At 52.3% G+C, this 22,118-nt stretch overlaps 1 protein-coding gene across 1 annotated transcript; it reads right to left on the bottom strand.

Moving 5' to 3' along the window:
- Positions 1–3,348: 3,348 nt before the first annotated feature.
- On the bottom strand, positions 3,349–21,131 carry Gpr179 (G protein-coupled receptor 179). The gene is made up of 11 exons (XM_021178365.2): positions 20,338–21,131; positions 18,838–18,946; positions 16,407–16,494; positions 15,367–15,602; positions 14,605–14,673; positions 12,947–13,056; positions 12,462–12,700; positions 12,152–12,290; positions 11,494–11,599; positions 10,480–10,626; positions 3,349–8,294 (listed from the first exon to the last, which is right to left on the bottom strand). The coding sequence occupies exons 1-11, from the start codon at positions 21,129–21,131 to the stop codon at positions 3,405–3,407; spliced, it is 6,927 nt and encodes a 2,308-aa protein (XP_021034024.1). The 3' UTR covers positions 3,349–3,404.
- Between the last annotated feature and the right edge of the window lie 987 nt (positions 21,132–22,118).

The raw sequence follows: 22,118 nt of genomic DNA, 5'->3' as shown, positions 1-22,118 counted from the left end.
GCTTGGTTTGGTTTGGTTTGGTTTGGTTTGGTTTCTGTGTGTATGAGGCTCTAGGTTCAACAACACAGTAAAAATGAGAGCCTAAGTTCTCATACTTAATTTTTCTCCAGACTAAAATTTTCTTTGTCACTTCAGGTCAGAGTTAGTCTGTCTAGAGTAGGGTAAAAGAAGCAGGAGTTGGGTCAGAAATAAATGACCTGTCGTTTTTCCAAACCTGCCTTCTCAGAGAAGCTGCAAACAGGAGAGGCCTTAGTGGGGGATGTTATCATTTATTAATCAATGTTATTAGTTATCATTTATTTATTTATTAAATGTGCAAGAGTGTTTGAGTGTGAATGTGTGCACAAACCAACTTTCAGACAGAGGTCAGAGGACAGATTTTGCCTTCTAGTGTGGATTCTAGGAATTGAATTTTTGTTAAGTTGGCACCACAGATAGTTTTACCCTGGTGTTTCCATAACAGCGTGTGTGTGTGTGTGTGTGTGTGTGTGTGTGTGTGTCTATTCTGAGGCAGCCAGTCTCACCCTGTTTAGTCTCAACTCTCCAGGCTTAAAATGTGCATCACTTTGCAGCATTACTGTCCAAGTGAGGCTTGGACACATCCTATTTGCCTGAGCCCTGGATTAAGGCAAAATAAGCGCTTTGAGCTGGATCCATCGCCATCGCTGGGGAGTAAGAAGGAAGGCAGTTAATCCCAGCAGGAAAGAGAAGCAGAGAGACAAAAGAACTCACTCAATAGGTAAATGGTAACATTGATTTCTCTTGAATGTATGAAAAACAGTGATTCAGATGAGCTATTTCATCCCATGGCCATGGATCTGACGGGGGCCTCTGCCTAATCCTAAATCTCCACTAAGCAATAGCTGCCACCAGGAAGCCAAAGGATAAGTGCAATTTCATTTCCTCTGGGACCAAATCCAGTTGAGCAAATGGGCCCAGATGTGAAGGGTTGGCTTGGAGAGTAAGGCAGAGAGCATCTGTTAGCACGGCAGAGAATAAGCTGGACCACTGCATCCCAAGTCCTATCAGGTACAGGGAGCAGGCCTTGGAGCAGGCACTGCTCTGTCTGCTGTCCCTCTGTTGACAAAGAAAACCACCAGTATCAATAAGCTGGAGCCAACCACAGGAGCCGAGAACAAGCATTCTTTATTATTTTCCTAGGTGGCTATTTATAACAGTAATATGGGGATAACGATGCTCTTCCCAGCTGGAACAGACCCAGTGGGATTGCTCTAGGGTGCACAGTTAGTGAAGTCTGCCGTAGCTCAGAAGCTGTGGGGTTAAGTAACCACAGCTGCAGAACAACAGTACAGCTGTAGAAACCCGGTGCAGGAGAGCTGGGTAGGTAGGAGGGTTCAGTGTGGGAATGAGGGCCACTGGCCCCCAAAGGAGACTAGGCGACTCTCTTCCAGAAGTGGAGCATTCGGTTGCTTTTCTCTGAGGCTCTGTACCTGTTCAGCGTTTTTGCATATAGACTCCTGGTTCTCTCACCAGGCATTTGGTCTCATTTGAGGCTTTCTACCTCTTAAACAGCACCTGTATCACTCCGGTTAGAGGCTGGGACTTACACTGTTGTCTTTAACGCCCCTGCCGGCTCTGCCACATTAGCCTGCTTGTCTTCACCCCATCTCCCTCTCTCAAGCTGGAACCTCTGTATAAGTTTTTCTCCTTCTTAGTTTCCATCTGGTAAACATCATCTGACACCAACCCTGTCATCTCGCACTGCTTAAGCAAGGTAGCCTAAACTGATGGTGGAGAGGAGAGCCAAGCTGAGGGCGGACGGCTAAGAAAGAGGCTTTGTACTCACGAGGTGCCCTTCCCAGCCCTGGGGAACGCTACTCTTTCTGAGAGTGGTTGGGATTCGGATTGAACAGGACCTCTTTTCTTTCCCAGGCTCCTCTGGGAAGAGATCTGAGTGAGTTAGAGTGGTTCTTGCTTGAGAACCAGAGATTCCTCCTTGGCACCAGTTACATTTACTAAAAAGAGGGTCCGCTTGCTGACTACAGAAAGACAAGGAGGAGGAGGCAGTGAGGTGGGGCCTGGACGTGGCAAGAGCTGGGGCAGAAGATGGGGAGAGGCTTCCAGAGACATCGGGAAGGAAGAACACCTTGTCCAGGGTGGGAGGGCCCTGAGAAAGCGTCTCTCCTTCTCTGTTCTCTGTTGTCACTTTGGATACCAGCCGTGACATAAATGTCAGAGTGTCTGACTGTTGCTATGTCAGCCAACAGTCAGGGTACACATGAGAAGTAGGAAAGCAGAAACGGAAGAGTCAGGTCAAAAGACACGCCCCTTGCCCTGAGGGTGTGGCTTAGTGGCAGGGTACTCGCTTAGTATTCCTGAGGGTTCAGTTCCCAGCACCACAGGTACCCACAGAAAGACAAAGGCTGGGCTGGGGATGTAGTTGGTGACAGAGTGCTGGCCTAGCACACAGGAAGTTTACTCTGTGACCTCTGAGTAAATTGGCCATGGTGTTGCACACCTGTGATCCTGGACCCCAGGAAGTGGAGGCAGGAGGACCAGAAGATAAAGTTCAGCCATAGCTACATCCTGAGTTTTAGATGTCCCAGCCCGGCCTCCATGGGACCATGTGTCAGGGAAACGGGTGGGGAGAGGGGCAAGGTCTAGGCCTATGAGGCTTTTTTCCAGACACGTATTTTTGTCTTTGTTTTCCTCTGGTTTAGTTTTCATCTTTTAAATATTTATTTTAATTTTGTGTGTATATGTCTGTGTGTCTCTCTATCTGTCTGTCTCTGTGGGGATATGTGCACATGAATGTAGGTAGCCTCAGAGACCAAGAGAAGAAATTGGAGGAACACCCCCCACCCCCCAAACTGGAGTCGCAAGTGGTTATAAGCCGATTTGTCTTGGCTGTTGAGATCCAAACCTGGGTCCTGTGCAAGAGCAGCGTGCGCTCTCAACCACGGAGCCATCTCTCCAGCCCCATCTTTCATCCTGAACTACATGGCCTTATAGCCTTCTCTTGCCCACAACCCCAGTTGCTACTCCCTTAAGTGGTCTAGTTGTTTTGCTACCTTGGGTAAACTTTGGGAGAATTCCAATTTGAACAACTGTGTAGGGTACTCTGGACGAATGGCAGAACTGTTTAGAAGATCAAGGTCTAGTTTCTGTTTCCTGAAGCAGAGAGAGAAGTGGGGAAAACAGAATGTCCCCCAGGGTCCAACCCTTCTTCTACACTTCCTTCTGAATGGGTTGCCATCTGGCCTCCTGGGCCCAGGAAGTATTCAAGCTATCTTTGAGTCAGCTCTTTGGGAACACTGGGACATGGGAAGTGTCCTGAAGGAGTTCTGACACCCACCAGGGTGCTGTCATTTACAGTCCCAAGGGTAGTCAGGGGGAGGGTGCTGTCATTCACAGTCCCAAGGGTAGTCAGGTGTAGGGTGCTGTCATTCACATTCCCAAGGGTAGTCAGGGGGAGGGCTGAGTTCTCCAGCCTCTCCTTCAGAAGCCATTAGTCCTTGGTCTTCAGTTAAGGGCAAAGACTCTGGAACCTCTCTTTCTGTGGGACTTGGCTTTGGAACTGACTTGGCTCCAGTCTCAAGTTCCAAAGGTTCTTGCTCTCTGACACCTTCCGGGGGGAAAGAGCCAAGTGGCTTGCTGATGTCTGGGCGGACACTCTTGCTCTCTGGGAGAAAGCTCTCCAACGGTCTGTGTACCGAGAGACAGACTGATTTCTCAGGGGCAGCTGGCACATCTGCCTGGGTTACTGGTAAAGCCAGGGGGCCAGATTCATCAGATTGGGCTCTAGTCTCCTCCCACGGACAGATGTCTGCCATGGTACCCTTGATTTTATTTCCTTCCGGGTCTGTGACTTCCCACACACACAGTTCTGCTAGCCCTTTCCCTGGGCTGCTTGCTCCATGAAGACCGACCTTGGGGAGGTCTGTGTTCACCACGTCTTCCTGGGGGAAGAGCCCTGATGACATTGTGCCTTCTGAGGGGCAGACTGTCTCTGCTGCCTTCAAGAGATGTCTTTCAACCCCTCTCTCCCCCTGTGACTCTCCATCTTGCCCCAGGTCCAGCGCCCCCTCCCCCACGGCTCCTGGACTTGCCTCCCAGGGGCAGATCTCAGCTTCCTTGGTAGAAGGGACCTCTTCTACTTCCCAAGGACACACTTTCTCAGAACCGCCTTTGCTCCCATCAGAAGCATCTGTAGCTGCTTGCACCCCAAAGTCCTGACTCTCCCTGGGACACACAGCTTCCTGCTTCTCAAAGTTGCTGGTCTGTGGTATTTTCTGAACGGCCACACCTTCATGATCTCGTGTTTCAGGGGCTTGCTCTTTCTCCTCTTGAGATTTCTCCTTTTCATCTTGTCTTGACGTCTCTGTCTCTGTAACTCTCCCAGTCACCTTCTGGGCACAGGGCTCAACCTTGGTGTCACTGTCAGGAGCATCCCATGGGCACACTTCAGCAGCCCCATCCCCGGTGCTGACCAGGGGCTGGGAGCTGACTCTAGGTTGGTCAGGGCACTGGATGTGTGGATGGGAGGAAGAGCCTGCCAGTACCATACTTTCCTGCAGGCTTACAGGCTGGAGTTCCGAGCTTGCTCCTCCCCCATCGACAGGAACCATTTGGGTTGTGTATTCTGGGAGAGAACCCATCTTCAGGTCTTGTCTCGGCTCTCCCTTCTCTGATGCCCTGTCGCTTGCTTCCAAGGACTGTCCTTCTGCTCCCTGACCAACGGTGCTGAGGGGCAAGTCTGAGACCTTGGGGACCTGGGCAGGTGGCTTCCAAGGACAGATAGCTTCCCCTTCCTGTTCCCGGCAGAGTTTTGTGTCGCCCTTTGACGTGCCTTCTTCTTGGAAGGGGAGTCCTGCCTCTTCTAGATTCTGTCTCCTTTGCCGTTCTGGCTCACTCCCCGGCTCTCGCTCCAGTCCTTTTCCCACGGTCCCTTCATTCAATACCCAGGGACAGATCTTGGCTTTTTCACCGGTAGGAACTTCCTCGGCTTCCCAGGGACACACCTCTATGGGCCTGGAGCTCCCGTGTTCCTGGAGTTCATCTTTTAGTTTCTCAGTGTTCAGAGTGTCTGGCTGCTGAGAGGGGTCCCCCGGACTCAAGCTGTCCCAGGGACAGACCACCTCCTTCTCCGAACCAAGCCTCTCTGACTTCTTTGGAGCACTGGCAGCTACCTGCCTGGATCCAGAATCTGTAGACGCGTGGCCTGCATCCTTCGGACGGGCCTCAGAGGCTTCGGCTCTGACAGTCCTTTCCCCTCCAACCTCAGTCCCCACTTCCCAGGGACAGATCTTGGCCTTCTCAGCTGTTTCCTCCACGTCCCACGGACAGATCTCAGCAGCTCTGCCTGCCATGCTGCCTTGCCTCTGGAGAGAGGCTTGGGCTTTCGCTGTGTCTCTTTGTGGGGTGCTACCCAGGTCCATGCTCTCCCAGGGGCAGATTGCTTCCTGCTTTTGGATCCGCCCCTCAGCCTCTTCCTGTGCTTGGATCCTTGCTCTCCCGGACATTTTCTCCTCATCTTTGTGAACTTCTCCTTCTTTTGATGCGTGTTCTGATGTCCTGGTCTCTGGTTGTCCATCTACTTCCCAGGGACAGATTTCTGCTGTTGAAGGTGTTGCTTGCTTTTCCTCTGGCTTGACTGCTTCCCAAGGACACACTTGCAGTACCTGGCTGCCCCCATGGCTTAGGAGTTTCTCACCAGCCTTGGAGGAAGCGTTGTCTGGCTGTGGGCTGGACCGCTCAGGGGCGTCATCCTCCCAAGGGCATACTGACTCCTGTCCTTGAGGGACTCTGGGCTTTGCCCTCACAGTTTGCTCCCCCAACTCTGCTAAGCATCCCTTTCTGGAGGGAGTCTCCTTTCCTGGGAGAGGCTCCCCATCTGTTCCCTGATTCAGTCCTTCTGTACCTGCTAGCTCCTCCCCCAGCTCCCAGGGACAGACCTCAGCTTTCTTGTCATTAGCTATGTTCTCTGCCTCCCATGGGCATACCTCCGCAATACCACTGCCCAAACTCCCTGAGCTTCCTGGGGCTTGAAGTGAGACGGCTGAAGGGCCCCGAAAATCAGTACTTTCCCACGGACAGAGAGACACCAGGTCTCCGCCCAGATTCCGTTCTCCCCAGAAGGTTGCCTTCTTGGGGGATTTCTGCCTTTCTTCAGGGAGTTCCTGTACCTTCTGAGCAGATGTCCCCTCCCCCACATCGCTCATCTCCCACGGGCACAGTTCTGCCTTGGCAGCATGGGGCGGAAGAGCCTCTGGGTGTGCGTCTCCTTTGCTCACTACCACAAACCTGCCCCCACTTCTGTCAGACTCCTGATGCACCAACTGAGGAGACAGACCTCCAGAGTCGGGGCTTTCCCAGGGACACACAGCCTCCTGGCTCCGGACCAGCCTCTCCGGCTTCTTCCGAGGAATGGCACCCACACCTTCGGTCTCTGACTCTGCTAGGACTTTCTCTCTCTCTTCCCAGGACCTACTTAGGACTTGTCTTGATGGTTTCTTCTCAAGGCTTCCTCCCTCAGTCCTCTCCCAGGAGTAGACTTTGGCCTTGTTGACACTCTCTGGCGGGTCCATTCCTGATTCGGATTCAGTTACTTCCCAGGGGCACACCTCTGCCACCCTGTGGTCAGCACTGCCCAGGGACTGGAGGGCAGGGTTGGGCACCTCTTGGTATCCCGTGGGGGATTCCTTCGCTTGTTCAGCATTTTTCTCCCCAAAAACTTGCCTCAGTGTGGTCAGCGTTATTTTACCAGTTCTCTCAACTTTCCGCTCCCCTGGACCCGGGGCCGCTCTCTTGTTCCTATCTTCTTGTTCTCGGCTGCCCTCCTTTTGACAAACGTGGAGCATGCGGCTGGTGTGAGCGTTCTGTTGGTTCTGGAGGGACTCTTCATCTTCGCAGGGGGCGAGGGCAACCTGCTTGCTCACTGCCTTGGGCCGGCCTAGCCTGGGAGATCGGGGTGGAGCCCCCGTGCTCACCTCGGTAGGCTTTCCCTTCTCAGTCTCCGGGGTGCCCTCCCCACCATCCTTCTCTTTGTAGGTGCTCCTAGACCGGGTCAGAGCTTTGATGGCCAGGCCCAGGCTGCGCACGGAACCCTGCTGCAGAGGAGTCTTGAGGCTGTGGGATTTTGAGAAGACCTTGGGCTTTTCCTCATCTGTATCATCGGCTTCCCCCTGGACATGTCCACCCTCTGTGAGTGCCTCACTGTCTCCAGTCCCCCTTTTTTCCACTGCCACAGACAGGGCCCTCCAGATCTTGGTACGAGCCGAGGCAGGCGAGTGGCCGCTTCGCTCTGGCCCTGCCGGGTCTTCCTGGACCACATTTTCTTTCTTGCCTGGCAGTTCTGCATTCTCCCAGGGGCAGATGAAAGTGAGAAGGGTGGGGCTTTGGGGGGGTTTTGAGACTGGTGCCAGAACAGGGGTGGGGACGGGGGCTGGGGCGGGAGCCGGCAACAGAATAGGAGCCAATGTGGAGGCTGGGGTGGGAGACAACATTCTTGGCTCTCCCAGGCAGGCCCCGGACAGAGCCAAGACGGGTGTGGAGACCTGGTGCCTGATGGGTGGGTGAGGCAGCCTTCTCCCAGCCTCTTCATGAGGCCTCGCAGTGGTGTGAGAGCTGTCCACGCTGCTGCTCTTGCCAGGAGAAGGTGGGGCGGACAGAGGAGCCCTTAGAGGCCATTCCAGCCTCCTGGTCGATGGCCTCCGCACCGGGCTCACCATGGCCGCCTCAGCCTTCTTTCTTTCCTCCCTCTCTTTTGCCTGCCTATAGGTTTCCTCCAGGTAGGCCTGACTGGCCACCAGCAGCGCCTTTTCCCTCGAGCCAGCCACCACACTGAGTGACTTCTGCAGGGAGATGGGCCTGGCTCGAGGGAGCCTTTCTCCCACTGTCAGGTTGTGAGCACTGGCTGACCTGAAGCCCAGGGCTGGGGGCCCATCTGCCAACGACTCTCGGCCGTCTGTGGGGGAAGCCTTCTTGGACAGGGTCCGTCTCAGCGTGGAGTCGAAGGGGAGAGCGTTATGTTCCCTGTGGTGGTCATAAGTGCTGCGGGTCTTGCGGAGGGCTGGTGGTTTCTCCGTTTCTTGAAGGCTGGAGCTGAGGAGCCTTCGTCGGGAAGAGCCTGGCAGGCTGCGGAGGCCGAGAGAGCCCGAGTCCCGAGAGTGCTGCCGAGCCAGGGCCTCTGGGAACTCGGCCAGGTATCTCATGAAAGAGCGGCCCAATCCCTGGCGCGAGCTGCCCCGCTTCTTGGGCAGGTGGGGGTTGTTAGCAGCCATCTCCTTGGTCTTTCGGATCTCTAACTGGGCGTAGAGTTTCTTCAGCTCATCCTGTAAGGAAGGGGACCACCACTGAGATGGCTGAGTCCATCCCGCCACCAACAGTGCTCTCCTCCATGACACTCCCCTACCCAGTTAAACTATTCTCTCTGGGGAATCACTTCTCCACCAAGTTGTATCCTTTTCTTTCTTTCTTTCTTTCTTTCTTTCTTTCTTTCTTTCTCTCTCTCTCTCTCTCTCTCTCTCTTTCTTCCTTCCTTCCTTTCTTTCTTTCTTTCTTCCTTTCTTTCTTTCGTTCTTCCTTCCTTCCCTTTCCTTTCCTTTCCTTTCCTTTCCTTTCCTTTCTTTTTCTTTTCTCTCTTTTTTTAAAGATTTATTTATTATATGTAATTACACTGTAGCTGTCTTCAGACACTACTATCTAAAGAGGCTGTCATATCTCATTATGGATGGTTGTGAGCCACCATGTGGTTGCTGAGAATTGAACTCAGGACCTTTGGAAGAGCAGTCAGTGCTCTTACCCTCTGAGCCATCTCACAGTCCTTTTTTCTCTTTTTCTTTCTTTTTTTTTTCTTCCTTTCTTTTTTCTGAGACAGGGTTTCTCTGTGTAGCTCTGGCTGTTCTGGAACTCACTCTGTAGACCAGGCTGGCCTCTAATTCAGAAATCTGCCTGCGGGCTGGTGAGATGGCTCAGTGGGTAAGAGCACCCGACTGTTCTCCCGAAGGTCCAGAGTTCAAATCCCAGCAACCACATGGTGGCTCACAACCATCTGTAATGAGATCTGACTCCCTCTTTTGGTGTGTCTGAAGACAGCTACAGTGTACTTACATATAATAAATAAATAAATCTTTAAAAAAAAAAAAGAAATCTGCCTGCCTCTGCCTCCCAAGTGCTGGGATTAAAGGTGCGTGTGCCATCACTGCCCAGCCTTTTCTTGTTTCTTAAACTCAGAATTCACCACTCTGTTGCTGTAGGACCAGAGCCATGCTGGGTCTGGCTCTATTTAGCCCTCAGGGTTTAGAGTGTTCTCACTTCTCTGCGGCACTGTGATCTCTGGGGAGATGTCCAGCATGAAGGGACGGGCTGGGCATGAAACTTCTAACCCACCTGCATCTCAAAGCTATCTTATTGCCCTCTCTCTGTGCCTCTGTAGAGTTGGGGTTTTGGTTTGTTCCGTTTTGTTTGTTGGTTTTGAGGCAAAGTTTCTATCTGTGGCCCTGACTGTTCTGGAGCTCACTCTGTAGGCCAGGCTGCCCTTCATCAGGCTTTGGCTGTGCTCTGATTTCTTAGTTCAGGGAGGAGTGCCATGGCAGACGAGGCAGAGCTCAGAAGATGAGGAGGCTGCGGGAAGACCTGCAGAGGTTGTTGGAATGAGGAACTGGGAGATGTGAAGGGTAGGTGGGTGGCTTCCCAAGATGGCTTCTTTGCCTTGGGTTATATATAAAACCACATGACCTCCTGATTTCTCTCAACCCCTGACTCTATATAATGCCCTTGAGAAGAAAAATAAGCTTCTTACAGAGCTAACCTCCAGAAAGCCACTTTTTCCTAAGGCCCACTGAAAGAAAGGGGATCCTGGTGGCTGCTGAAACTTCCTAGTCTTACAGCTCACCCTTACGGTCTTCAGTTATTCCATTTTGCTAGAGACTCAAGGCTTTTCTAGTCTGTCTCCACTCCATGATGACATGGGGTTAAGAGTGTACTCTTGGCTAGGCCTGGGCATTTGGGTTTTGGGGAGTCCAGGCTAGCAGAAAAGGGAGGTACAGTCTTAGAGGGAGGGAAGGAGGCCTTGGGGGTGATTCAGCGGTACCCCAAGCCAGTGGTAGCACAGCTGTGTTCCTCTGCTCAGTCCTTAAAAGTTGATCTCAAGGCTGGGTATGATGTCTTTAATCCCAGTACTTGGAAGACAAAGGCGGGCAGATATCTGTGCGGCCAGCCTGGTCTACAAAGCAGGACTGCCAGGGTTCTGATACCAGAGACACAGAGATACTAAAAAAGGGGAGGGAGGGAGAGATGGCTCAGCGGTTAAGAGCACCAACTGCTCTTCCAGGGGTCCTGAGTTCAATTCCTAACAACCACATGGTGGCTCCCAACCATCTGTAATGGGATCTGATGCCCTCTTCTGATGTGTCTGAAGAGAGTAATAGTGGAATACTCATATGTATAAAATAAATAAATCTTTTTTTTTAAAAAAGGTGATATCAAAGACATTGGGGGAGGGGAGGGGAAACCTACCCGAATGTCCCCTGGATCCAGGCTGCGCTCACTCCATGCTGAGGCGATGCTGCTGTTGAGGTAGGAGCCTGAGCGTTGCAGGTCCAGCTCATCCTCATACACTTCATCCAAGATTTCTTCCCGGGGAGGTGCCCCTGGCTTCCAGAACTGTCCAAGACAGGTGGAGGGGCTGGGAGGGAAACGTACTCTGCCTTTCCTTCGTGAGTCTTCACCCCCACCCCTTCCTGGTTTGGACACTAAGGCTTCCCTGCCATTCTTCCTCAGCAGTGACCTTAGGCATGGCCTTCAGTTCTCCATCCGCCTCTGTGAGCTAACTGCACTCCATACCTTCAGAGTCTACCGGCTGGATTGAAAGGATACCCGACATGGTGGCGCATGCCTTTACTCCCAGCACTTGGGAGGCAGAGGCTGTCAGATCTCTGTGAGTTTGAGGCCAGCCTGGTCTACAAAGCCAGTTCCAGGACAGCCAGGGCTACACAGAGAAACCTTGACTCAAAAAAAACAACCAACTGCTGGGCAGTGGTGGCACACGCCTTTAATCCTAGCACTTGGGAGGCAGAGGCAGGCGGATTTCTGAGTTCGAGGCCATCCTGGTCTACAAAGTGAGTTCCAGGACAGCCAGGGCTACACAGAGAAACCCTGTCTCAAAACCAAAACAAAAGAAAACAAAAAACAAAAACAAAAACAAAAACACAAAAAAACCCCACCAAACTAAACCAAACCAAACCAAAAAAAATAAAACCAAAAACCCCAAAACCAACCAACCAAACCAAACCAAACCCTACAACAGCATCAGCAGCAACAGCAACAAAACTCCCCCAAATGCTCTTTGTCCACTCCTAGCTCTATGTTGCTTGTGTGGGAACTGGAAGCAGGGAACAGCTCCTCTCCCAACCATGTCCTTGCCTGGGATGCTCATCATTCTTGATTGGAGAGAGTGCAAGGTGTCAGGGCCACAGCGTTCTTTACCAAGGGGCCGAGGGCCTACCTTATGCAGTAGGGAAAGGACCTTACCTTAGGGATGAAGATCAGAGCAAGTGTGGCTGTGACTGTACTGTGGGTATGGAGGAAGAAGAGGAGAAGTGTCCAGTCTGGGTGCAGGGAAGGAACCAGCACAAACCTGAGGGCCAGATGGGACAAGGTGACCATCAGCGTAGGTGGGAGCAGCCTGCCTGCCTCACCTCACTGACTCTCTGCCCCTGCCTCAGCCCCAGCCCTGCCTGGCAGTGACCAGCAGAACACACGATTTCTTCCCTCTCTGGATCACAGATATAATCCCAGGTTTCCCATTAATTCCATTTTCTGGGACGCCCACCTAAGAGATTCCATTCCACTGATAGCACTGCACTCAGGGATCACCCTGTGATTTGCTCCTTTGTCCACCACAGGCCCAGGGCCCACAGCAGGCCTGCTGCTCTGAAGCAAAGGCTAAGGAGTAAGCAGGGAGCAAGGGCTTGGGGGAAAAACACAAGGCTCAAGACACAAGACACACAAGGAATTAGGAAGGAGACATACCTCCTCTTGTGGATTGGGTATTTCTTCTGACGGAGATCTGGGGTATAGGAAAGGTATAGCAGGATTGCTGGGATTATTGTGAGACGTACCTCCTCACCGGGAGGTGGAGAACATGGGCCGGGTGGGAGGAGTCTCAGGAAGAAGGGCTGCATCTCACCTGGCGGTGTGAAAGGCGGTAGAGAGTAGTAGCTCATTGTGCAGGGCAATGCTCATGTAGCGCGGTTCGTGGAAGGCTGAGGGGACAGCCCGGGTGGCATAGCAGAGGAAGCTGCCCCAACAAAGCAGCAGCATTTCCGCTGTGGGGGTCGGAGAGAGAGAGAAATCCCTTACCACTTCAGCAGTCTGCTGACCCTCTCCAAAACCAAGTGTGCTGGGTAGCCCAGACCCGGGGTGAGCTAGCACAAGGAATCCCCTGGAGGTGACTAGTCAGGAGCCAGAGGAGGCTGGGGTCAGGAGAAGGGGCTCACCCACAACCATGATGTAGTCCCAGTGGTCATGGTGACAGAGGTAGAAGTGGCGGCCAGTGGGAGTGTGACCCCGGGTCACCAGAGCTGTGTGCTGGGTGCCTGGCTCCAGGGCGCCCGCTGTCCACACAACCAGGAAACCCAATACCAGCAGCAGGAGCTGCCCCAGACGCCGCAGCAGCTGCCCGCTACTTGGGTGTGGCACCCGCTGGGCAGTTCGAGACAGAAACAGCTGGAGCACCCTGAGGGGAGTAAGGTACACGGAGGATGAGGTCAGAGCCCAGAACTCTGTCCATTGCTCCCCAGCGCCCCCGCGTGGCGTGTTACCTTTAGTGCCCTTTCCAAAAGCTACACGGAAAAAGCTGAGTGACTGAGTTTTGGGGAAAGGGTGGTACCGGGGAGGGTCTGACTTTGAAAATCTGCACTGTGTGAATGAGCTGGGTGGCCTGGGGTGAGCAGAGCAGTGGCGAGGTCTGTCGGGGCCCTACCTATAAAGCTTCAGGATAATGGTCCCATAGACGACAGCAAAACCCAGCAGCCGGACCCAACGGAGAGCGACGCAGCGGAAAACGCTGGGCTTGAAGTACAGAATGAACACCTGGTGGCAAAGGGGCAGAGACGGTTGCGCTCTTATTCCAGTCTAGAACCGTGTCACATGACCAATCTTCCAGGCAGCCCCACGGTAGAGGCTTCACATGTCCCTCGTGCAGAGTTAAAACAAAACAAAACAAAACAAAACGTGTCCTAAAACACACAGCAGGTCAGAAAACTCTTTCCAGTGTGGGTCTCTGCCTGCAGAGCTCACTAGGTCAGCCTGACATTTGTGAGAGGAGAGGTGGGGGGAGGGATTGTAAAGTAGCCAAATCTTCCTAGGAAGGCAAGGAAGGATTTTGAAGGAAAAAGACAGTTGGGGTGTGGCGTGGGTTTTTGTTTTTTGTTTTTTGTTTTTATGTATATGAGTACACTGTAGCTGTCTTCAGACACACCAGACGAGGGCATCAGATCCCATTACAGATGGTTGGGAGCCACCATGTGGTTGCTGGGAATTGAACTCAGGACCTCTGGAAGAACAGTCAGTGCTCTTAGCCGCTGAACCACCTCTCCAGTACCACAGGAGTGGGGGTATTAAGAAGAGAGGCCGACTACTGTGGGACCGTGAAAGGCAGCCTGTGTTTTGGTTGAGCGAGGCTTACTCCGGAAACCCAGTAGAAAACTCTACAAGGGACGGAACAGTGAGCCATGTTCCCAGACATAGGCGCTTGACACCAAGGAGCCCCCAACGCCATAATCATGTGACTTATCAGTCACGCAGACAAAGTCCCAAGCTCCTGGCATTCTGGCTAGTCTCTACCCTCACAGCTACCTGGCAATAACCAGGTATGTTCCTCCCAACAGTTATCCTGCAACTGCAAGATAACCCAGTCCACTATAAAAGGGACTTGGTTGCACCCCTCTCTCTTTAGCTCTTACCTCTCATTCTCATCTCTAGCTCTCCTTCTCCCCCTCCCTTCCCCCCTCTCTCCACTTGGCCATGGCTGTCTTCTCTCTTTCTACCTTCTCTCTGACATTCTACAATAAAGCTCTAAAACCATGGACTGTCTCTACTCATCGGCACTCGCCATGTTGGGGCAACAGAGCACGCTTTCCTCTAAAAAGCTGCGTCTAGGGGGGTGGCAAAAGAAAAAAAAAAAGAGCTGTGTCTAACCTCTCTCTGGAAGGCCTTCCTGCGCTCCAGCCATGGACCAGACCAAGGGCTCTCACCCGAGTAGGAACCACCCAGCGCCCCCTCTCCCCCTGCCCTATTCTCCCTTTGGCCCCGGGGGCTGACTGAACCCCCCCCCACGGGCCCTCACTTTGTCCTCAGCTCTTCGGAGACATACTGCAACATCTGGGATGTACAAGACTGAGAACCTGTAGTCTCTGGCCTCCATGAACCCCAGAGACCCCGGACTACTCCCTCTCTATCCCCTTGGACTGGGGTTCTGTGGCTTCCCACAGCCAGACGCCCATCTGGGCCACGTAGAGAGCATGCAGCAGTTCCCCTGCCCATAGCACTGAGCTCTGGCAGGATGCAGTTCCTCCCCCGCCCTCTTTTTTACTTCTCCATGTCTGCTGCAGACAGACAGACTACAGGTCGCAGACTCACCGGGAAGTAGAGAAGTAAGGATCCAAAAAGGATGGTTTCCAGCAGGACGATTCCAGATGCCCGGATCCTCTGTTAGCCCAGGGGAGACAGGTGTGAACAGGGTGTGAGCAGGGTGTGAGCGGGGTGTGAGCACCAAGCCTGGCCTGGGTCTGTCAGGATGCTCACTCTGGCCCTGGGCTTCCCCATCAGCACTAGCTCCACCCTCTGTCTACAGCCACTTGTCCAGTCTCACCCCAGGGTCTAGCTACACTTGCTGGGCTAGCAGCAGAGGTTGCAGAAGCTAGAAAGGGCCTCTGGCATTCCTCCAAGCTTTGGGTACTTTATCTAGAATAAGATTCCCCCATTTCCTCGCTGTAAAAACCAGTTAACCTTCAAGCCTGAATCCAACATCACTTTTCACACTCTCTACCATGCTGTCTCCTCCAGAATAACTGGGTCTCCTCTCTGAGCTCCTACCACACCTGGCGACCACCTCCATCCTTGCCCTGTCTCATTGCTTCCTCCCTGCCACCCGGGTCACATTGCTTCTCTTGCAGAGTGCCTCTGTAGTATTTTGAAGTGAGTAGGCATTCAATGGGTATTTGTTGAATCAAATACAATGTTGCAGAGGCAGAAGCAGGTATAAGATAGAGAGAGGTCACTGCCTAATGTCACACATTCTGATGTAAAGAAGCAAGACTGGCATTCGTTTCCCCAGGATTTAGTTCTCCAGCTGAGATGGGTTGGATGTGTGTGCTGAGGAGAAGTGGGGGGCCTTCTTGCCTTGCTCCCTCGGCAACGGTAGGCCAGCAGCATACTCAGGAAGACCGCCAGCATGCAGCAGGCCTGGCATGCCAACACTGCCGTCCTCAGTGCCAGGGCCTCTTCCACCAGGCACGGTGTGGCATCCAGACAGCTGGTGCAGCCCTCAGGACACGGATGGCACCGTAGCAGCTTCCCTAAGCTGCCTTGTGGGGACCCAAATTGCCCTGCAGCTTGTGTTGCACTCTCTTCTAAGCCTGCAAAGAATAAAAGGGGTGGAAGGAGGAGAGCTTGGCTGGGGACACCTGAGGGTCTAGCCTTGGGTCCTGAAGGCTCCATGCCCTCCTGTACCTTATGACCCCAGGAATAAAAATGAAGGGGTATGTCCCGGGAAGGACAGGAAGAAGTGACTCCAGACGTAAGGCTAACTTGTCTCATATCTATGTGTTTCATTTGTTCTCAGAAGGAAGACACCTACAAAATGCCCTGCTGCTGGTCTCTATCTCTTGCTCTTCCTCTCTCCCTCTTTTTCTCTCAAGACAGGATCTCAGTTTGCAGCCCAAACTGACCTTGAATTCATGGCAGTCCTCCTGCCTCAGCCTCCCAAGTGCTGGGATTACAAGTTTGCACCACCCCACCCAGCCTCTCCTCTTGGCTTTCTCTTGTTGAGCCCCCACTTTTTGTTTGTTTGTTTGGTTTTGGTTTTTCTTTTTTTAAATTTTTAATATTTTTTTATTACGTATTTTCCTCAATTACATTTCCAATGCTATCCCAAAAGTCCCCCATACCCTCCCCCCTGTTTTTGGTTTTTCAAGACAGGGTTTCTCTGTGTAGCCCTGGCTGTCCAGGAACTCACTTTGTGGGCCAGGCTGGCCTCGAACTCAGAAATTCTCCTGCCTCTGCCTCCCAAGTTCTGGGATTAAAGGCGTGAGCCACTACCGCCTGTCGAGTCCCCACTTCTTCCCAGGGTCACCTTCAGCCCACCTTTCTTCCATAGATGTTCCATCTCAACTTACCTTGGCTCACAAAACCTCTGCTTAGCCCTCTCCACACTTACGTACCCCCAGAACCACTAGCTCCATAGAATCCAGGTCGGCATCGGCAGAGGTAGCGGCCAAGGACAAAACCCTGACTCTCCAGAGGGACACACTGTGGGGATGACAAATGACATTTGTTTGTATGATGTTTTTTTTCCCCAAAAGCTTTCCGTGCTGTGGCAAAGAGCCCCCTCCCTCCATGGCTTCTGTGAATACATTAGGAGAGTTCACCAGAAGCTGCCTCTGGTTCTTGCCTAGCTCTTCCTCCTCTGGAAACTTTCTCACCTCTGCCGTTAGGCCTTTTAAAGGGTTATCCAAGAAAAGAGTACAGGATACCTAACTCTTTTGTTCAGACTGTTTGTTAGTAACAGGGACCTCAAGTCCTATTTCTTGGTGCCTAGCTCTTTACTGGGGGGAGTAAAGACAGAGAGAGCTCAGAGCTCCATCACACTTTGTGTACCTACACCCTGCTTCAAAAGGTTCCCATAACCCATCCCACTTGGTACACACAGATGATGTAATAGCTAGTCTATGTTAGTTTTTTTTTTTTTTTCCGAGACAGGGTTTCTCTGTATAGCCCTGGCTGTCCTGGAACTCACTTTGTAGACCAGGCTGGCCTTGAACTCAGAAATCCGCCTGCCTCTGCCTCCCGAGTGCTGGGATTAAAGGCGTGCGCCACCACGCCCGGCTTAGTTTTTTTTTTTTTTAAAGACTTATTTGTTTATTATGTATACAGCATTTTGACTGCATGTATGCCTGCATGCCAGAAGAGGGCACCAGATCTCATTACAGATGGTTGTGAGCCACCATGTGATTGCTAGGAATTGAACTCGGGGACCTCTGGAAGAGCAGACAATGTTCTTAACCTCTGAGCCATCTCTCCAGCCCAGTCTATGTCAGCTTGACACAAGCTAGAGTTATCAAAAGCGAACAGAGCCCCAACTGAGAAAATGCCTTCATAAGATCCATCTGAAGGGCATTTTCTTAATTAGTGATTGATGTGAGTGGGGCCATCCCTGGGCTGGTGGTGCTGGGTTCTATAAGACAGCAAGCTGAGCAAACCATGATGAGCAAGCCAGTAAGCAGCACCCTGCCATGGGTTTTGCAACCATCAGCTCCTGCTTCCAGGTTCCTGCTTTGCATGAGTTTCCTGCCCGAGCTGCCTTTAATGATGAACCGTTCTATGGAAGTAAGAGTGAACTAAACCCCTTCCTCCTCTGGTTGCTTTGGTCGTGATGTGTCATCACAACAGTATCCCAGGGGAGTTTAAGAAGACCTCCCCAGAGAGGGTCAACGTCCATCAGGACCTATCTGGCTTTAAACATAGGACTGCTTTTCTCAGCCTTAAACCAGGCTGGGGGAATGGCAAAGTCAGCTCTTTATTCTCCCTCCCCCCTATTGATGTTCGCTAAGCAGGGGGAATAGCACATGGCTGTGGCCTCAGAGCTGGGCAGGGAAGACTGAGGTCAGTGGCTGAGAACAGGTATCTCAGAGGTAAGGGCTTTGAGCCTGCATTTGGCTTGGTTTGTCACGTTCGACACTCCCAGACCTTTTTGAGCTGTGGCTAGCCTCCTTCTCTACCCGCCAGCAATTCTATTAACTTCCCGTGAATACCAATGGAGCATCCTCTGTGTACCATGAGGAGCTCAGAGCTGTGAAGCAGGTGGTCTAGGAGAGGGAAAGCTCCTGGCTCAGAAGTTGCCCTAAAGAGGAATCCTGGGGCCGGGAAAGATGGCTAAACACACTGCATAGCCTGCAGGCAGCTCAACCTTTCCAGGGGCCTAAACCTCTTCCAGGGAGTTCAGCTGGTTCCTGCATCTTCCAGGCAGCTGGTCTGGTCTCAGAGTGGTCTTTGCAGCTTTTCTCTGAGAATCTTTGCTATTCTGCTTCACCTCTCTGAAAGGGACTCTCAGCATGTATTTGGCAGGGAGGAGTCTAGTGAATCTGATCAGTTTCAGGAACTTCCTGAAGCTATTTTGAGTTGTGTATCTTTTTGTTTAAAGAACTTCTCTCTACAGGGTGCTAGAGAGATGGTTCAGCAGTTAGGAGCACTGGCTACTCTTCCAGAGGTCCTGAGTTCAATTCCCAGCAACCACATGGTGGCTCACTACCATCTAGAATGGTATCCTCTTCTGGTGTGTCTGAAGACAGCTACAGTGTACTCACATACATGAATTTTTTTTTTTTTTTTAAAAGAGGAATCCTGGAGTGCTGAGTACCAGAATGGAGGGCAGCAGGGAGGCACACTGAGGTTTCACAGGCAGGAGGGGTAGCTTTTGGGGAGAGAAGTAGAAGGGATGGACTAGGTTGTACATTGGCCTTGCTTTACCAAAGCCCGCCCTTGCACCTTTGCCAATCACTTGGTACTGCCTTGAAGCCCTAAGAGGTTCGGGTGGCTTTGGCAGTGATAAGAAAGGGGAATGAAGGTAGGGCTCCGTGGAGCCATCCTTCTTGCCTGGGTGCTGTTGAGGTCGCACAGGTGTGTGTTTGAGTACCAGCCCGGGCCGCTTGCACACTGGTTGATGTCCACACTTTGGAGGTCGATGTCCATCTGCACCTGTCCCCTAGGGCAGCAAATTGGCAGTTAGGGTCATGGTGGAGATGCTGAGGTGATTGCCAGACTATGGGGGCAGTGTGGTCTTTGTTTGCACACATTAGCACAGAGGCAGGAGGGCACACACACAATGATGATCTTCCTTGTGCCATGAATCCTGTCTCTGTGATGACAATCCCCCTCCCACTAGCATGCATTATGAGCGCACGTGCATGCACGTGTGCACGCACACACACACACACACACACACACACACATACACACACATGCTCAGCACATGCAGCCCAGCTGTTTACCGCCTCTTGACTCTGCCCAGGCCAGGTCTGAACTGATCACAGCAAAGGAGGGAGCCCTGGAAGGGAGGAGTTCTGTGGTGACTGAATTGAGAGAGCTCTGGCAAGGAGCCAGGATGCCTGCTGGGAACATTCTGTGGGGGCAGAGGCCTGGAAAGGCAAGGCTGCCTGCTGTGGCCTGGCCTTGCTATGCCCCTTTGCTGCCTGCCTCCCAGGGAGGTAGCTGACCCTTTCCTCTAGCTAAAGGCAGCGACAGTTCTTTGAGGAATATCACAAAGTACTTACTGTGCTAGCCTAGATAGGAAAATGGGGCCTGCTCAACCAAGAATCTTGTCATTAGCAATGACGCTGGGGACTCAGCCAAGTCATGGACAGAAAGAAAGGGCACGGCTTCCAAGCCCCTGTCCAAGAATTTTTTCTCTTCTGGGAAGCCTCCTGGAGAGTCCATGTGGAGCATATATTATTACTGTCATCAAGGTCTCAGGTCCTAACTCTTTGGTCTGTACCTCAGGCCTGAGAACCAAGACCTGTCCTTGTCTGTGCTCCTCCATCTGCACACACACGCGCGCATACACACACACACACACACACACACACACACACACACACACGCTTACACACAGATAGATGTATGTGTACTTACCCATAGATACACATGCTCATAGACATTCTTACAGACTTAATATTTAGACAGCATCAACAGATACCCAGGCACATGTCTGCAACCCTACACTTTGCAGGTGGAGGCAGGGGGATCACGATTACAGGTCAGCCTTGGCTACATGAGAAACTGTCTTATTAGAGGACACAATAAAATGAACACACACACACACACGCACACACACAAATAAAACAATAACCAAACCAATAGATGTCCTGATAAGTATGCATGAATTGTCTGGTTCACACGCAGCACGCACACCTGAGAGTGTTAATAGTTACAGATTCCCAGTGCCAGCTGTAAATAGACATAGCTGAATGCACACACACACACATCTGTGCCCCCTAGACATTCACATGTTCTTGCCAAATGGTCTCTGCATAGTGCGGGAGACTTGTGGACCCCTTAGCCTTACAAATCCATCAACTCCTTCCCAATCTCACTCACCTGACCTCTGGGGTGAGGTCTGGCTTGAGTCCATAGAACGTGGCAGAGACTGTGACTAGCCAGCCAGGACGGAGCTGGCCCTCATGACATTCCAGGAAAGGGGGAGATAGCTTCACCTGCTGTATGTCCCCCACGTATCCATCCCCCCGTGGCCACTTGGGACTGTCAAGGCTCCTTAGGTCATTGGTCAGTACTCGCTTCTGGAGGACAGGATGGTCCAGATCCTCTCCTGGAGTCTCTTCCTGTACCTTGTTCCCAGACAGGTCCTGAAGGACGGTCTCATCCCCCATCCGAGTGGCCTGCAGGGCCAGCTGAAGGTGGCTGGCCCCCGGTGGAGGGTTAAAGGTCAGCAGAGCCCTGTAGGCTTTCGGGTCTCCCTCTGCCACACTGCGAACAAGCGCCTGATACCACTCCACGTCCTCCTCCACGCTCGACTCCCGGATGTCGTTGGCTTGTAGGAGCATGTTGAGAAAGTTGGCAGCCTGGGCCAGGGTGCCCGCTGCTCTCTGTAGGACTGGGGGGACCCCGATTTTGCCTTCCGCCCCACGGACTTCATACTTCTCGCTGCAGTTTGCTCCTGACAGCCGTTGAACGTCTCCAGAGTAGAGAAAGGCCAGGGCTGCTTCAGCCCCCTTTGGGGGCATCCACATGGGCCCAGATTTTGGCTTGGCTTGGGACGGTAGTGGAGGCAGAGAGCGCAAGGGCCTTTGGCTCCCTAGAGCCCCACTACAGAGGAAACAGCAGCTCAGGAGCCCCCAAGCTACAGAAGAAATGACCACTGCTTTGGCCCCCATCCTTCAGCAGTTTTCAGATCCCTGGAGTCCAGGCTGCTAGAGTTTGGGTGGTTCAGAAGAAAACAGGCAGAGGCTGGCATACAGTCTGACTCCACACCTTCTCTCCTCCCTCCCTCCCTCCCTTCCTCCTCTCCCCTCCCTCCCCCCACCCCTGTCACTAGTACCATGAAGCCTGTTTTGTTTTGTGTTCCCCCCTCTCTAATGTCATCAGTTAGCTTCCAGATATAGGTATGAGGGCCTTGCCCCTCCTCACTCAGGGTGTCGCCCCATCTCCAAACCTCTAAATCCTGGCATACTACTCTTTTCTCTACCTCTGATCCAGTACACTGGCACACAGCCCACATCTGCTCCAGAGAGAGAAGAGGGGAAGGGAGGGGACCAGTTGTTCTCTCTCTACCCGCCCCCCCCCCCTTTGCTCCATTAGGAGAGATGGGCAAATCCGGCCTGGGGCACCATAGCAACCAGAGATGAAACCAGGTCCTTCTCTCTACCCCTCTGCCCCACTTGGCCTCCTGGCAGCAACTGCAATGAGCATAATAAAGAGCTGGCTGCGTGTGTGTCCTGGCAGTGTCCTCTGCTCCTGATGCCTGCACCCCTGACACTGCTGCTTAATGGTGTTGAGATGGGAATGGCAAAGGTGGTGTAGAGAGTGCCCAGGAGAGCCAGAATAGGCCTGTTAACAGACTGGCTGTTCCTGAAATGTTTTTTCTGCATGTAATCTCAATGAATCCCATGAGGGATTTGGTGGGAAAATAAGGGGGGGGTGGTTATAGAACTAGAACATATGAGGCAGTGGTAACAAATGCCTTCAATCCCAGCAATTGGGAGACAGAGGCAGGCAGATCTTTGAGACCAGCCTGGTCTACAGAGTGAGTTCCAGGACAGCCAAGGTTACAAAGAGAAACCTTGTCTCTAAAAACAAACAATCAAACAACCAAATAGTGTAGCAAAAGCCTAACAAGGTAGTTATAATAATCTTTTGACACA

Source organism: Mus caroli, unplaced genomic scaffold (genome assembly GCF_978045245.1).
Source record: "Mus caroli unplaced genomic scaffold, Mus_caroli_1 scaffold_13, whole genome shotgun sequence".
NCBI classification, from domain to species: domain Eukaryota; kingdom Metazoa; phylum Chordata; class Mammalia; order Rodentia; family Muridae; genus Mus; species Mus caroli.
The sequence above is the reverse complement of the archived record's forward strand: the minus strand, read 5'-3'. Positions and strand labels throughout refer to the sequence as shown.